We start from the raw sequence: 16,418 nt of genomic DNA, 5'->3' as shown, positions 1-16,418 counted from the left end.
AATTAAAAAGTCAGTGAGTGTTTCACAACTAGGTTGCCAGTTATGCATCGCCCTCTTTGTCGAGCTACTGCCACTGGTAAAGTTACTAAACATGTCAGACCTAAGTAAATCTAAATGGCGTCGTTACAATCCTCAACTTATTCATGACAAAGCCAGGAACAAAACGAGGATTTGTATTGGGGATTCCTTTGAAAGATAGAGATGATTGAAGGCAGAGATTTTTTTAATCTGACGCCAAATTTGCTAATTTCCTCCTTGATAGGTAAGTAAGGCATTTATGTTTTCTTATTACTTGTAATAAATGGATATATATATATATATATATATATATATATATATATATATATATATATATATATATATATATATATATACACATGTATATATACATGTATATAACTATATGTATGTAACTGTTTCAGATGTCTATGTTTTTGTATCTGTCCCTATTTCAAATAAACCTCTATAATAATAATAATAACTATGTATGTATATATATATATATATAACTATATATATATATACATATTTATAACTATGTATGTAACTATATATATATATATATATATATACATATTTATAACTATATGTATGTAACTGTATATATATATATATATATATATATATATATATATATATATATATATATATATATATATATATATATATATATATATATATATATATACACACACATATTTATAACTATATGTATGTAACTGTATGTGTATATATATATATATATATATATATATATATATATATATATATATATATATATATATATATATATATATATATATATATACATATACACACTACCGTTCAAAAGTTTGGGGTCACCCAAACAATTTTGTGGAATAGCCTTCATTTCTAAGAACAAGAATAGACTGTCGAGTTTCAAATGAAAGTTCTCTTTTTCTGGCCATTTTGAGCGTTTAATTGACCCCACAAATGTGATGCTCCAGAAACTCAATCTGCTCAAAGGAAGGTCAGTTTTGTAGCTTCTGTAACGAGCTAAACTGTTTTCAGATGTGTGAACACGATTGCACAAGGGTTTTCTAATCATCAATTAGCCTTCTGAGCCAATGAGCAAACACATTGTACCATTAGAACACTGGAGGGATAGTTGCTGGAAATGGGCCTCTATACACCTATGTAGATATTGCACCAAAAACCAGACGTTTGCAGCTAGAATAGTCATTTACCACATTAGCAATGTATAGAGTGTATTTCTTTAAAGTTAAGACTAGTTTAAAGTTATCTTCATTGAAAAGTACAGTGCTTTTCCTTCAAAAATAAGGACATTTCAATGTGACCCCAAACTTTTGAACGGTAGTGTAGGTGTGCCAAGGCGGTTTGCATCGTATTCAAAAAGGCTTGAGGCTGTAATTCCTGCCAAAGGTGCATCAATAAAGTACTTAGCAAAAGCTGTAAATACTTATGTGCATATGATTTCTTAGTTTATTTTTTAACATTTGTAAAAAGCTAATTTTTCACATTGTCATTATGTGGCATTGTGTGTAGAATTTTAAGGACAAAAAATGAAAGTATTCCATTTTGGAATTAGGAAGTAACATAACGACATGTGGATAAAAAGTAAAACGCTGTAAATACTTTCGAGATGCGCAGTACCTAAATAGACTTTTACCTTATTGCCGTTTGCTACTCTTAAACATGCAGAATGATTTCTGGTCATGTGCTGGATCCTTGGTAGTAAGTAAATGTCAGCTCCAGTTGACAGGTGCATACATTTCACCACAAGGTCTGTCTTTTTCACTTTTGAATGATTGCAAAATCTCGTCCACTTTGTCGTCGTCGTTTTTCCAAGCCATCTCTTGCCATCGGCCGTCCATCTCCACCCCCCACACACAGGCCACATCATTAGCTGCATCATCAATAGGTACACTGCACTCGTGTGCACTGCGCAATACAATGTCTCCGTATTATACTAATTAAAGAAATCATCGAAGCTACAAGATACAAATCGATGCTTTTTTTGTAATCCATTTAATCAATAAATCGCTGCAGCCCTACCGCTTACACAATACATTTTTATGGTGTTTTAAAGGCCTACTGAAAGCCACTACTACCGACCACGCAGTCTGATAGTTTATATATCAATGATGAAATCTTAACATTATAACACATGCCAATACGGCCGGGTTAACTTATAAAGTGACATTTTAAATTTGCCGCTAAACTTCCGGTTCGAAACGCCTCTGAGGATGACGTATGCGCGTGACGTAGCCCGGCGAACACGGGTATGCCTTCCACATTGAAGCCGATACGAAAAAGCTCTGTTTTCATTTCATAATTCCACAGTATTCTGGACATCTGTGTTCGTGAATCTGTTTCAATCATGTTCATTGCATTATGGAGAACGAAGCCGAGCAAGCAAAGAAGAAAGTTGTCGGTGCGAAATGGACGTATTTTTCGAACGTAGTCAGCCACAACAGTACACAGCCGGCGCTTCTTTGTTTACATTCCCGAAAGATGCAGTCAAGATGGAAGAACTCGGATAACAGAGACTCTAACCAGGAGGACTTTTGATTTGGATACACAGACGCCTGTAGAGAACTGGGACAACACAGACTCTTACCAGGATTACTTTGATTTGGATGACAAAGACGCAGACGTGCTACTGTGAGTATGCAGCTTTGGCTTTTTTTTGCGTATGTACGTAACTTTTTTAAAATATATAAGCTTTATGAACCTTGGGTTAGGTGAACGGTCTTTTGGGCTGAGTGATTGTGTGTGTTGATCATGTGTTTGAATTGTATTGGCGTGTTCTATGGAGCTAGGAGCTAGCAGAGGAGCTAGGAGCTAGCATAACACGTACCGTACCGTACGTGCGCGTCACGTACGTAACTTTTTAAAAATATATAAGCTTTATGAACCTTGGGTTAGGTGAACGGTCTTTTGGGCTGAGTGATTGTGTGTGTTGATCAGGTGTTTGAATTGTATTGGCGTGTTCTATGGAGCTAGGAGCTAGCAGAGGAGCTAGGAGCTAGCATAACAAACACGCAGGTGTTATTATGCAGGATTAATTTGTGGCATATTAAATATAAGCCTGGTTGTGTTGTGGCTAATAGAGTATATATATGTCTTGTGTTTATTTACTGTTGTAGTCATTCCCAGCTGAATATCAGGTACCGTGAGTATGCAGCCTTGGCTGCTAAACATTCGATAACTTGACCGTATGTGCGCGTCACGTACGTAACTTTTTAAAAATATATAAGCTTTATGAACCTTGGGTTAGGTAAACGGTCTTTTGGGCTGAGTGATTGTGTGTGTTGATCAGGTGTTTGAATTGTATTGGCGTGTTCTATGGAGCTAGGAGCTAGCAGAGGAGCTAGGAGCTAGCATAACAAACACGCAGGTGTTTTTATGCAGGATTAATTTGTGGCATATTAAATATAAGCCTGGTTGTGTTGTGGCTAATAGAGTATATATATGTCTTGTGTTTATTTACTGTTGTAGTCATTCCCAGTTGAATATCAGGTCACCCCCGGCTCTCACAGCATCTTCCCTATCTGAATAGCTTCAACTCCCCACTAGTCCTTCACTTGCACTTTACTCATCCACAAATCTTTCATCCTCGCTCAAATTAATGGGGAAATTGTCGCTTTCTCGGTCCGAATCTCTCTCACTTCATGCGGCCATCATTGTAAACAATAGGGAACTTTGCGTATATGTTCAACTGACTACGTCACGCTACTTCCGGTAGGTGCAAGCCTTTTTTTTATCAGATACCAAAAGTTGCAATCTTTATCGTCGTTGTTCTATACTAAATCCTTTCAGCAAAAATATGGCAATATCGCGAAATGATCAAGTATGACACATAGAATAGATCTGCTATCCCCGTTTAAATAAAAAAAATTCATTTCAGTAGGCCTTTAACAGTAATGTGTCCCTAGTGTGTGAATGTGAATGTTGTCTGTCTATCTGTGTTGGCCCTGTGATGAGGTGGCGACTTGTCCAGGGTGTACCCCGCCTTCTGCCCGAATGCAGCTGAGAAAGGCTCCAGCGCCCCCCGCAACCCCCAATGGATGGATGGATGGATGGGTATCCTATAAGCTGATTTATGACAATAGAAAAAAACTAATTTTCTTCACTTGAGTGGTCCACTTTTGAGAGAAAGGTCCCTTTAGAACATGGGGCTTTTTCATGACATCATTATGGAAAATCATCTGAGTCAACTCTGAGCCGCTCCTAGCTAGACGAGCCTGCCTCGCGTATACGCCCACCACTTCACTTTAGACAGCTTTGTACAAAAAAAGTCTTTGCTACACATCTGAGAAAGGGAATAATCAGCTATGGATATGAGATATCATTATGATCATTGTGTTTTTCTTCAGCAAACAGGCTAACCTAGCATATGACGCTGCTGTAAAGTTGGCACTGTAGCTGTCCCACTCCTTAATGCTATGTTATTGTATGTGATCTATGGCATCTATTACGTTGGACACAGTTTATACATAGTGTAACTATAATAGCGTTTCTTGGAGACACTTTGTTGAAGTCAAATGTGGTCACACTGCGCTCATTAGCATTAAAGCTACAGAAACACACATTGCTATGCGCCTGGTAGGGTTTACTTTAAAGCACTTTTACAGTCTAAAATTCCAGCATCAAGTACACAACACACTTTCAATACACAATAGTCTGAGACTTTAAAAAATATTGTTACATTAATAGGGGACCTTTCTTTGATATAACTAGAGAACAAATTGTCCAGTCGGAAAATGTTAGTTTCTGGCAAACATTGCACTCTTTTAGAGATACGTTTATAATATACAGAAAGTAACAATAAAGTGTTTTATTATCGCATATATTGATCACAATAACAAAGACCATGGTCAGATATGGATTGCAGTAAAAAGGATCGACTGCCAGCCAAATAGTCCGTCAAAATAAAAGGCTTAGTGTAATCTCTCAGCCCATCCCTAAAATAATACAAAGTCTTACAGCTGGACAATTGCAATTTTTGTTTTTTTATAGTGCTTCTGATCTGCCTCTTGTGGCAAAGAATCGTTAGCTTTCTAACTTCTTCGTCTTTATGTGAGCACCAGTGTTGGGACTAACGCGTTAGTAACGCGTTACTGTAACGCCGTTACTTTCGGCGGTAAATAGTAATCTAACGCGTTATTTTTTATATTCAGTAACTCAGTTACCGTTACTACATGATGCGTTATTTTACTTTTTTTTTTTTGTAGTATCGGCTAGAATCTGAGAAGATCTGAGAGGGTTTTATTACTGCAGTGTCGTTCTTCTGGATGTTCCTGTGTCACAAGGAAGAGGCGCGCCACGTGTGTGTAGGAGGGGGTGTGTCTGTGTTTACTAACAAGACATGGCGAAGCCCGAGGCAGAGTTTCTTAACATGGAGATATTCTCACTACGTTTCTTTTGTCGACCACAAAGAAAAGAACATTTTAGTTAAATGTAAGTTGTGTCTTGGATCAAAGATCCTATCCTAGCAATTCAAATCTGCTGAAACAGCTACAAAAGCAACATGCTTCGACAAAGCTAGTAAAGAGAGACACACTACACCTCCTAAGCAACAGCGGCTGGATTTTAACGAGGCACTGCGCACTGAAGGTACACACACTCTGTCAATTCTCTTATATACTGTTGCTCTTTCATTCTAGACTTCTAGAGTGTTTGATTATCACATCACTCTAAATGTATAGACTATAAAGTTCACAAACATAAAGAGGGATGCTAGTGGGCCAGGCCAATCTTTCCTTATCTCTAAACTAAAACTGGGGAAATGTGTAGAGTGTTCTGGGCTTCAGACATTTCAGAATTCCTTGAGAGAAAAAAACGCCTGGTTAGGAGGCTTTGTGTATGTAATGTGTGCCTTCCTTGGTTTACAGCTATGTTGTTATTATGCCGTTTGTTACTTATGTATGTTATGTTGCAGCTATTTAAAATAGTTTTGTCAATTTGTTCTGGCCTGAAACAAATTGGCCCTTTGAAACATATCTTTGTCTTTGTGTGTTGTATGTAGACCACATTGCTTAGCAGAGTTCAGTGATGCAAATGCATGTCAAGTTGATCAACAGATAGTATTATTCTCCAGTGCAATAACAGTACTGAAATTAAGGCTAAAAGGGCATTAAAGGGGGCCTTAATAAAATAAAAAATAAAATATAAGTAACAAAATAGTTACTTTTCACAGTAACGCATTACTTTTTGGTGTAAGTAACTGAGTTACTTTTGAAAGAAAGTAACTAGTAACTGTAACTAGTTACTGGTTTTCAGTAACTAACCCAACACTGGTGAGCACACAACCACAGCGAGCTCAATGCTCTCTATCCATCCACCTTTCATCTTTTTTCAACCCCTCTTTTGTTCGACCATATGTATGAGGTTTGCTTCAAATAGAGCTGACCGCTTTGCCTCATCGCTTTGTCTTTGTAACGTGAGCACTTCCATCCCCTCATCAATTACACATTATAAGGACAAACTAGAGCACGTACAGAGCGAGAGAGAGAAAGAGAGAAACACAAGCCAGGGAGGTAATGAAAGGGGTAAGATGACTGATTTTAGAGACTAGTCTACCAAAAGGGTCAGTATATTTTCCTTTATCAGATACTGTACAGTTAAGCTTTGCAATCACATACCTGGATGGCTGTCTGGCCACTTGGCGAAGCCTCCCACTAATCGATCCTGCGTGGACAGGATGAAGGTTCTGTTCTTGTCAAAGTCGGTGTACTGGAACACATCTAATAGCTGAGACAGCAAACAATAAAAGGCAAGACCACGTTATAATGACCATTACAAAATGACCATTACAAAACAACACTAAAAACATGAAAAACCTCCACGTTGGCCATTTAAAAAAAATATATAAATATATAAAATTTCCTTTGCACCTCTGGCACAGCTGTGACCTACATATTTACAGATTAGCTACATTGGTGTGATAGCGCGTTACTCATTGCTGTTTAAGTCGAGTTCTCCTTTATTTTTGGATCACGCTGTGGTGGGTACCGCTGGCAGGCACCGTTATGACCCACATGCTTGTATAGTAATAAGACTAAGAATATGTCAACCAAAATGATCTTTTTCCCCTATACATTTTGGTCTATCGTCTCTCTTGGTCACTGAAAACTTTTTCAATAGATGTTATGTACTTTTGACCACACAGTTATAAGCTTATGTGTTCCATGTAGTCATTGTTGTATTTATGTGTTATTTGTTTTGGCCTAGTTATGCCTTTTTTGGAAATGTAATAGTTCCATAGTTTTTTGCCCTTTTGTAGGTCAGGATGTTGGGAAAGAGGTGACCGCATGCGACATGCGTGCCCGCAGACTCGCATGAATCCCACGGCACACAGGGCTTGTTCAATGTTGCTTGCAGCCTTAATTTAATTATTATTTTTTATGGCCATTCCAGCAACTTGAGAGCTCCAGGTTTCATTCCAGCTTCCGCCATCATAGTCACTGCCGTTGGGTCCAAGACATTTCACCCTCCTATTCCTAATGACACCCACAGTGGCTTAAATGTTGCTTAAATGTAGACAATGGGTTTCATGTAAAGCGCTTTGAGTCCCTAGAGAAAAAGTTCTATCTTATCCCATTTCTGACATTTTCTGAAAGTTTAATCAAAATTTTACAGTTACTTTTTGAGCTTCTATGTAGCGGATTGAAATAAACACAGTGAACCCTCTCCATCTTCCACTCACTTGGTCTCTGTGGGCGGAGGCAGGGTAACACCAATACAAACACAGAGCAGTTGAGGCTCATAACATGAACATAAGGTAACGAATAATTTATACAAAATACTGGTATTATTTATAAATAAATAAATGATAAATGGGTTGTACTTGTATAGCGTTTTTCTACCTTCAAGGTACTCAAAGCGCTTTGACAGTATTTCCACATTCCCCCATTCACACACACATTCACACACTGATGGCGGGAGCTGCCATACAAGGCGCTAACCAGCAGCCATCAGGAGCAAGGGTGAAGTGTCTTGCCCAAGGACACAACGGACGTGACTAGGATGGTAGAAGGTGGGGATTGAACCCCAGTAACAAGCAACCTTCCGATTGCTGGCACGGCCACTCTACCAACTTCGCCACGCCGCCCCATTTGGTATTTGGTACCGGTTACTAATTAGGTCAGTCCAGAAGGACAATGAATTACTAGACAAAAGATAAGGCCGTTGTAATTATGACACATTGTCACATTCACTTCAGGTGCCACTGCTACGCATAAAAAAAAGAAACGGGTAGAATCTGATAAGTGGCTCGGAATGATTACAAATAAGGAAGCCAAATCACACAAAAGTTTGTAGCAACAATATTTTCTCCTCAAAAGTCCCTCAAACTCACGCATGAAAATAAGAGTTAGTGTCAGTTTGAAGTGAACCCGCTTTGATCGCAATCGCGCTTTATCAACCGTCCCCCTAGCAATCCAGTAGTCCACAAACCACTATAATATAATCAAAAAATTTAAACATTTAAGTAATAACATAATCAATAAAGTTGCTCTAAAGCATCTTTTCGTGTCGTTCCGGTCATTTTCGGGTCCTATATGGCTGTCAAAGGGTGCCAACTTGTCGGAATACCTACTCAGACTTCTTCTGTCCAGGTGAGATGCATGATTTATGATCTAGAATAAACTTACAGGAAGCAGTTGACTAGTCGATGATGTAAACAAAAAGGGACACACAGTAGTGATCACGGTGCCGCTATAAATAGTTTGTCTGCGTTAATGTCTATAATAACAATATCACGAATACTTGGTTAATATTGAAGTCACGAAATGTAAATGGAGTATTGTTGGCACTTTTTGAATGGTTATTTATTAGATTTTATGGATGAAATAGTGGAGTTCCCATTGGCTCTGCTTTAAGCAGACTTTTATTTACGTTACTCAGTATTTAGAATGCATAAAAAATCGTCATGTTTTTCATGATTGTGAACGATAGGCAAAATTCCCCCCCAAAATGCAGTCCCCCTTTAAAAGATGATGACATACAGGTAATTTTGCACTGCAAACATTGTTGTCTTGTTTAAGACCTACAAAGCAGGTGTTGATAAAATACTTTCTTGCTGTGAGATATTACATTATGTTGGTGATGTACAACCTATTGCGCTTATAAAATATATTTTTTTTTTTCACATCTTTATTTACACCCATTATAAATAGCATGGATAAGAGAACTGATGAATACCGGCATCGATAAGGAATATAGATAAAACCCTAACAATATAAATCCCTGAAAGGTAACTGAGTACATTTGTTGCGGATCACCCCGAAATTTGAATGACTTGTTCGTTACTCCATTTCTAACATTACCTTAAGGTTTCATCAAAATCAGCACATAACCTTTTGAGCTATGTTGATAACTAACAGATCACATTTTATAAAAAGGATGCAAAAAGTAATATTTAAAGACAAAGTTTTGGGTTATTGTTTTTAGTAATGATTTTAGTTTTTAAACTTTTTCTTTTTAAATCACTCTGTTTTCCAATTTTTTGGTATTGTTATTACGACAAAGTGCAACAGACCAATTTAAAAAAAAATGTGCGTTGCAAATTGCCCCCGGAGCTCACTTTGGACACCCATGCAGTTTAGAGAGTCTATGTACCAAACCTGAGAGCTAAATTACTGAATCCAATCCAATCCAATCCACTTTATTTATATAGCACATTTACACAACAAGAATGTTTCCAAAGTGCTGCACAGCCATGTTAAAAACAATATTAAAAACAATATTAAAAACTATATTAAAAACAATATTAAAAAACAATATTATGCTACACCAATGACTGAATAAAAACAAAGAATAAATGAATAGAAAACCAATACAGAGACAATATAAAAAATAAATATGATTAAAAACGATTTTAAAGGGTGAAACCAATTAAAACAGTAAAATAGACATCAAAATTTATAACCCTAACCCTAACCACACAGGACAACAGAGGACAGAAGACCACACAACTCACGTAGTGTTAAAAGCCAAAGAATAAAAGTGGGTCTTTAGACGAGACTTAAAACACTCCACTGTGGGAGCAGTTTGAACATGGAGGGGCAGAGTGTTCCAGAGTTTAGGGCCGACCACAGAGAAGGCCCTGTCTCCCCTGGTTTTAAGTCTCGTCCTGGGCACCACGAGCTGGAGCTGGCTCTCGGACCTCAGAGCGCGCGCAGGAGTGTAAATTTGGATGAGGTCCGAGATATACTGAGGTGCCAGTCCATGTAAAGCTTTAAAAACAAACAGCAAGGATTTAAAATCAATTCTAAAATGAACAGGGAGCCAGTGCAAACTCCGAAGAATTGGGGTTATATGCTCACGTTTCCTGGCCCCTGTTAAAAGTCGTGCTGCCGCGTTCTGGACTAACTGCAACCGGGAGAGAGTTTTTTGGCTAATGCCAGCATAAAGTGCATTGCAGTAGTCTAGGCGACTTGAAATAAAAGCATGCACGACTTGTTCAAAAAGGTTAAAAGATAAAAATGGTTTTACCTTTGCTAAAAGACGAAGATGATAAAAACACGATTTTAAAACGCCATTGACTTGTTTGTCAAATTTAAAATCGCTGTCTATAGTGACGCCAAGGCTGGTGACTTTGGGACGCACATGATTTTGCAATGGTCCCAAGTCAGTGAGGGCCGGACCAAAAACTGAAATTTCCGTTTTTCCCTCATTCATTATTAAAAAATTCTGGGCTAACCAAGCCTTGACATCACATAGACAGTTGAGAAGGGGTGTCAGGGGGCCGTGGCCTTTTGAAATTGGCATATACATTTGGCAGTCATCTGCATAAAAGTGATAAGACACTCCATGTTTCTTAAAAATCTCTCCAAGAGGGAGAATGTACAAGGAAAACAGGATGGGGCCTAGAATGGATCCCTGGGGGACACCACAGTAAAGCGGAGCAGAAGAAGAGGTGGCGTCCCCCAGCCTGACAGAGAAGGACCTCTCTGACAGGTAGGATCTGAACCACTCTAATGCAGTCCCCCTGACACCCACACAGTCTCTCAGGCGGTCTAAAAGAATTGTGTGGTCGACTGTGTCAAAGGCAGCTGTAAGATCTAAAAGCACTAAAATGGCAGAGCTACCAGAATCAGACATTAAAAGCAAGTCATTAAAAACCTTTAAAAGTGCAGATTCAGTACTGTGCAAAGCCTTGTATCCAGACTGAAATGGATCTAAAGTGCTATTTTCATCTAAAAAAGGCTGCAGCTGCGCTAAAACACATTTCTCCAGAATTTTTGACACAAAAGGTAATTTGGAAATGGGCCGATAATTTGACAAACATGTCGGATCTAGACCTGTTTTTTTAATCAAAGGCTCGACAACAGCTCTTTTACAAAAAGAGGGGACCCAGCCAGAAATCAAGCTGCTGTTGATGATGTCCCTAACAGACAAGTCAATAGTGCCCCAGATTTCTTTAAAAAAGCGAGGGGGTACTGGGTCTGTGGGACAGGACGAGGGTTTCAGTTTGTGGACTATTCCTGTAAGCTCAGGCATGGACACAGGCTCAAAGTGACTAAACACAGCCAAGCACTGAGTGGCCACATTAAAACTCAATGGAGAGCGAGAAAGATTTGCCCGAATAAAAGCAACCTTATCGTTAAAAAAGGAGAGAAATTTTTCACAAGTTTCACTTGTCATCTCCAGTAAAGTGGCTGGATTCGGATTAAGAACATAACTAATAGTATTAAAAAGAACACGTGGCTTGCTGATACTATTTAAAATTAAGTCTGACAGATATTTTGTTTTTTCAGCTTTAACCACACTTTGATAGTTCTGACAGTTTTCTTTTAAAATTTGATAAGAAACCTCCAAGTGATCCCCTTTCCACTTGCGCTCCGCCCTTCGCCACTCACGCCGAGCTGTGCGTGTGGTTTCATTGAGCCAAGGCTCCTGTTTTGGCTTTGGACGTATAGCTTTGAGGGGCGCTATACTATCCAGAACCTCAGAACATGTAGAAAGAAAAGAGCACATCAATTGTTCAGTGTCTGCAGAGTGTGATATACTCTGCATGGAGACAGTGAATAAAGGGGAGAAGGTGGCTGCGGTGTCAGACCTAATAACACGCCCATGACGCACGGCAAGTGGTTTCACATCAGGGTCCAAACTTAAATTAAACATAACAGGACTGTGATCAGAAAACACAGCATCACCAACAACGACATTGTCAACATTAAAACCATGAGACAATACGAGATCTAGTGTATGCCCACGTTCATGTGTGGAACCAGATACAGACTGTATAAAATTAAAAGAGTCAATGACATTCAGGAAGCTCCTGGATAGAGGTTCGTCTGGGCAGCAGGTGTGAATATTAAAGTCACCAACAATAAGAACACGATCATATTTGGGCAGAATTTCGGCCAGAAATTCAGAAAAGTCATTTATGAAGTCTTTGTGGTACTTGGGTGGTCGATAAACTACAGCACACAGGACGACATCAGAAAGACCCAGCTCAAACATGCATAGTTCGAAGCTTGAAAAGGAGGATTGCAGGCGGATCTGACGGCATTTAAAGTCATTTTTAAAAACGACTGCTAATCCTCCTCCTTTTCGGCCAGACGACCGCGGAGAATTAAAATACGAGCACTCCGGTGATAAAACTGAACTACATAATGTATTGCCTAATTGTAATAGTATTGACAGACACTGAATGTCTAGTAATAAGGAACACAACGTGCATTAAATCATTACAATAAACATGAAACAAAAAATGTGTGCTTGAAAATAATATCTTACAGCAAAACAATGTGTGACCATACACAGAACATGTGACGCGTACCTCTAATGTTGCGCCCACCCAAAAAGAGTAGCACGTGTCTACAGGCTTGTTGGGGCGCCCGTGGAAGCCACTCTGCTGTCTCATGATGCACCAGCGGCGGATCCTGTCCAGCTCCCGCTGAGTCAGCGCTTCTTCCAATCGACCCATCAAACATAAGGAGGCGATGGCGCAGTACGTCCAGCCGCCTGCGAGCAAAAAGACGGGCCACAACGAGTCAAGAGATGTATTTTAGGATAGATAACAGACTGTGTGTGTGTTTACTGCGCAGAGGCTTCTTTTGCTGCCAAAATTATTAAGACGTTTCCTATCTTTCTTTAAAGATTAGCCTCGTTTCCCTTGAGCTGCTTTGAAGACTAATAATGCTCTTAGTTGAATGCACTTCTGACTTGGTTTTGCCAATATATAGGATCATTTATTTTGGATGTGACTGCCAATTGACACGAAAACATCAGTTTTAACTTAAAGCAGAAAAACATGCACAATGTCGCAACAGAATTCTGCTTATCAAGCATCACAGTTAGCCCGAACAGTTAGTAAAGATTTTAAAATAGCAACAGATTGACCCTGCAGATTTACCCTTCACCCTCCCCGGATTGTAAATAATCAAATGTAAATAATCAAATGTATATACTTGTTTTCATGCTTTCTGAGCTCACTATGTTCACTGCTCGCTGTACATATCCTACCAAGTCAGACCTACACTGTTTCAATGTCCATTTCTCAGATGATGCAATTGTTGATGACTGAAGTGCTGATATCAACCAAACCTAACCCCCCCCCCCCCGCCCCAACATCCCACCCCCGGATTGTAAATAATGTAAATAATTCAATGTATATACTCTGATGAGTAACTTGTGTGATGACTTATTATGCTGATAGTATATATTTGTACCATGAATTGATTTACGTGGACCCCGACTTAAACAAGTTCAAAAAACGTATTCGGGTGGTACCATTTAGTGGTCAATTGTACGGAATATGTACTGTACTGTACAATCTACTAATAAAAGTTTCAATTAATCAATCAATGCAACTGATTACCGTATTTCTATTTCCATTTTTTGTATCGGAAAATTAGGTCAACCAACATCCTGAAATAGTGTTTTACATTGAAAAAGTTGTCATGTAAAAAGATTTACCGTATTTTTCGGACTATAAGTTGCAGTTTTTTTCATAGTTTGGCCGGGGGTGCGACTTATACTCAGGAGCGACTTATGTGTGAAATTATTAACACATTACCGTAAAATATCAAATAATATTATTTAGCTCATTCACGTAAGAGACTAGACGTATAAGATTTCATGGGATTTAGCGATTAGGAATGACAGATTGTTTGGTAAACGTATAGCATGTTCTATATGTTATCGTTATTTGAATGACTCTTACCATAATATGTTACGTTAACATACCAGGCACGTTCTCAGTTGGTTATTTATGCGTCATACAACGTACACTTATTCAGCCTGTTGTTCACTATTCTTTATTTATTTTAAATTGCCTTTCAAATGTCTATTCTTGGTGTTGGGTTTTATCAAATAAATCTCCCCCAAAAATGCGACTTATACTCCAGTGCGACTTATATATGTTTTTTTCCTTCTTTATTATGCATTTTCGGCAGGTGCGACTTATACTCCGGTGCGACTTATACTCCGAAAAATACGGTACTTTCAGCTGTGTAATCTTACACTTAGATTGAATGTTTAACAATATCTGGCGAGACAACACGCAGAGTGGTTCCTGATTGATGAGTGCCTTATCTCCAATGTGTCACCGCCTTTTGCTATCACCGTGCATGTAACTTACTGTGAACACATAGCGTCTCCTACGGCTTATCTGCGTTTGTGACAATAGGCGAGCGTGAGTGTGAACGTGTGTCTGAGAGTCAATCAGCGGACGTGTCATGTCCGCTTGCAATCGACCACGCTGCGTACTTTCCTCCATCGCCTCAAGGCTCATTCAGAGCAATGCACATGTTCTCAATCAAAGGCCCCTTTAACACGCTCCACTGTTCTGTATAAACGGGACCGACATGGAGAGTGGGGATGACGCCGACGTGTTTATTTTACACCTTTGGAGGGCCATAACAAAAGCAGAATAGTCCCTGTGTGTAGTGGAATTTTTTATTTGCGGCATAAAATTCAACACATCTCTCGCCTTGCTAAAAGCAAAAGTGGCATATCAACATTATTCAGAATCAGAATCAGAATAGTTTTATTGCCATTGTTCGAGAACGGGTTCACAAACTAGGAATTTTTCTTGGTGCAATCGTGCAACATAAAACACATATACCGGTAACACATATTTGGTAATAAAAAGAGCTGTAACTGAGCTATCAGATCTTGTTATAGACTTAGCAATGTTAAAGGGGAAACGGTGTATTCTGTTACAGGTCAGGCTGCAACAGAAGGCTGAAAAAAAGGTTTAAGTTAGCAGTAGAGATGTCCGATAATATCGGGGCAATAAATGCTTTAAAATGTAATATCGGAAATTATCGGTATCGGTTTCAACCTCCCGATTTTCCCGAGAGACTCCCAAATTTCAGTGCCCCTCCCGAAAATCTGGCGGAGCAACCAATATTGGGGGCGTGCCTTAAGTGCACTGCCTCTAGCGTCCTCTACAACCTGTCGTCACGTCTGCTTTTCCTCCATACAAACAGCGTGCCGGCCCAGTCACATAAGATATGCGGCTTTTACACACACATGAGTGAATGCAAGGCATACTTGATCAACAGCCACACAGGTCACACTGAGGGTGGCCGTATAAACAACTTTTACACTGTTACAAATATGCGCCACACTGTGAACCCACACCAAACAAGAATGACAAACACATTTCGGGAGAACATCCACACCGTAACACAACAGAACAAATACCCAGAACCCCTTACAGCACTAACTCTTCCGGGACGCTACAATATACATCCCCCGCTACCACCAAACCTCGCCCCCCCACCTCAACCTCAATCCATTAAGTCAGGGTCCACGTTAATCAATTCATGGTAAAGTTACTTTGTTTAATGCATCCAGCGGGGCATCACAACAAAATTAGGCATAATAATGTGTTAATTCCACGACTGTATATATCGGTATCGGTTGATATCGGAATCGGTAATTAAGAGTTGGACAATATCGGAATTTTGGATATCGGCAAAAAAGCCATTATCGGACATCTCTAGTTAGCAGTAATCATATTAGGGCGATCGATTGTTGGATTTTGCCCATTGTGGACGATCAGTTGAATCTATAGCGTTTAAGAGAAATAAACAGATAGTGGTATGTATTGTGTACGGACTGGTCAATAGGTGTCAGTAACGTCACATGGATGTGTTCTAGCATTTATACATGAATTTCCCAAAGTTAATTAAAAGGTACTTATGAAAGGAATACAGTGGAACCTCTATTAACGAACCCCTTTATTTGCGAACTTTTTGATTATGAACTTTTAAATCGAGCCAAATATGCCTCTGTGTACGAACGCGTCAGTCAGTCATTCATTGTGTCACGCTCGCACGAAAAAAAAACAGGCCGCAACATTTTTGGGGAAGTGAAGCCTTCCACATTACTTGCCTCTAGGACACTGCTAGTGATTTCTTAGCGCTTGAGTATGTGTGTCTTTTATGTGTTTTTTTTTTTGTCTTTTGACA

General features: G+C 39.0%; 1 protein-coding gene across 1 annotated transcript in view; it reads right to left on the bottom strand.

Moving 5' to 3' along the window:
• Window positions 1-16,418, bottom strand: part of pggt1b (protein geranylgeranyltransferase type I, beta subunit) — a 41,020-nt gene that overhangs the window by 8,300 nt on the left and 16,302 nt on the right. Inside the window, exons 7-8 of the mRNA XM_062025896.1 lie at window positions 12,776-12,960; window positions 6,630-6,738 (exon numbers count right to left, since the gene is read on the bottom strand). Coding sequence (XP_061881880.1) covers window positions 6,630-6,738; window positions 12,776-12,960 — 294 coding nt within the window. The remainder of the gene's footprint in view (window positions 1-6,629; window positions 6,739-12,775; window positions 12,961-16,418) is intronic.

The sequence above is a fragment of the Entelurus aequoreus genome, linkage group LG17 (genome assembly GCF_033978785.1).
Source record: "Entelurus aequoreus isolate RoL-2023_Sb linkage group LG17, RoL_Eaeq_v1.1, whole genome shotgun sequence".
NCBI lineage: Eukaryota > Metazoa > Chordata > Actinopteri > Syngnathiformes > Syngnathidae > Entelurus > Entelurus aequoreus.
Note: the sequence above shows the minus strand (reverse complement) of the source record. Positions and strands in the feature narration are given on the sequence as shown.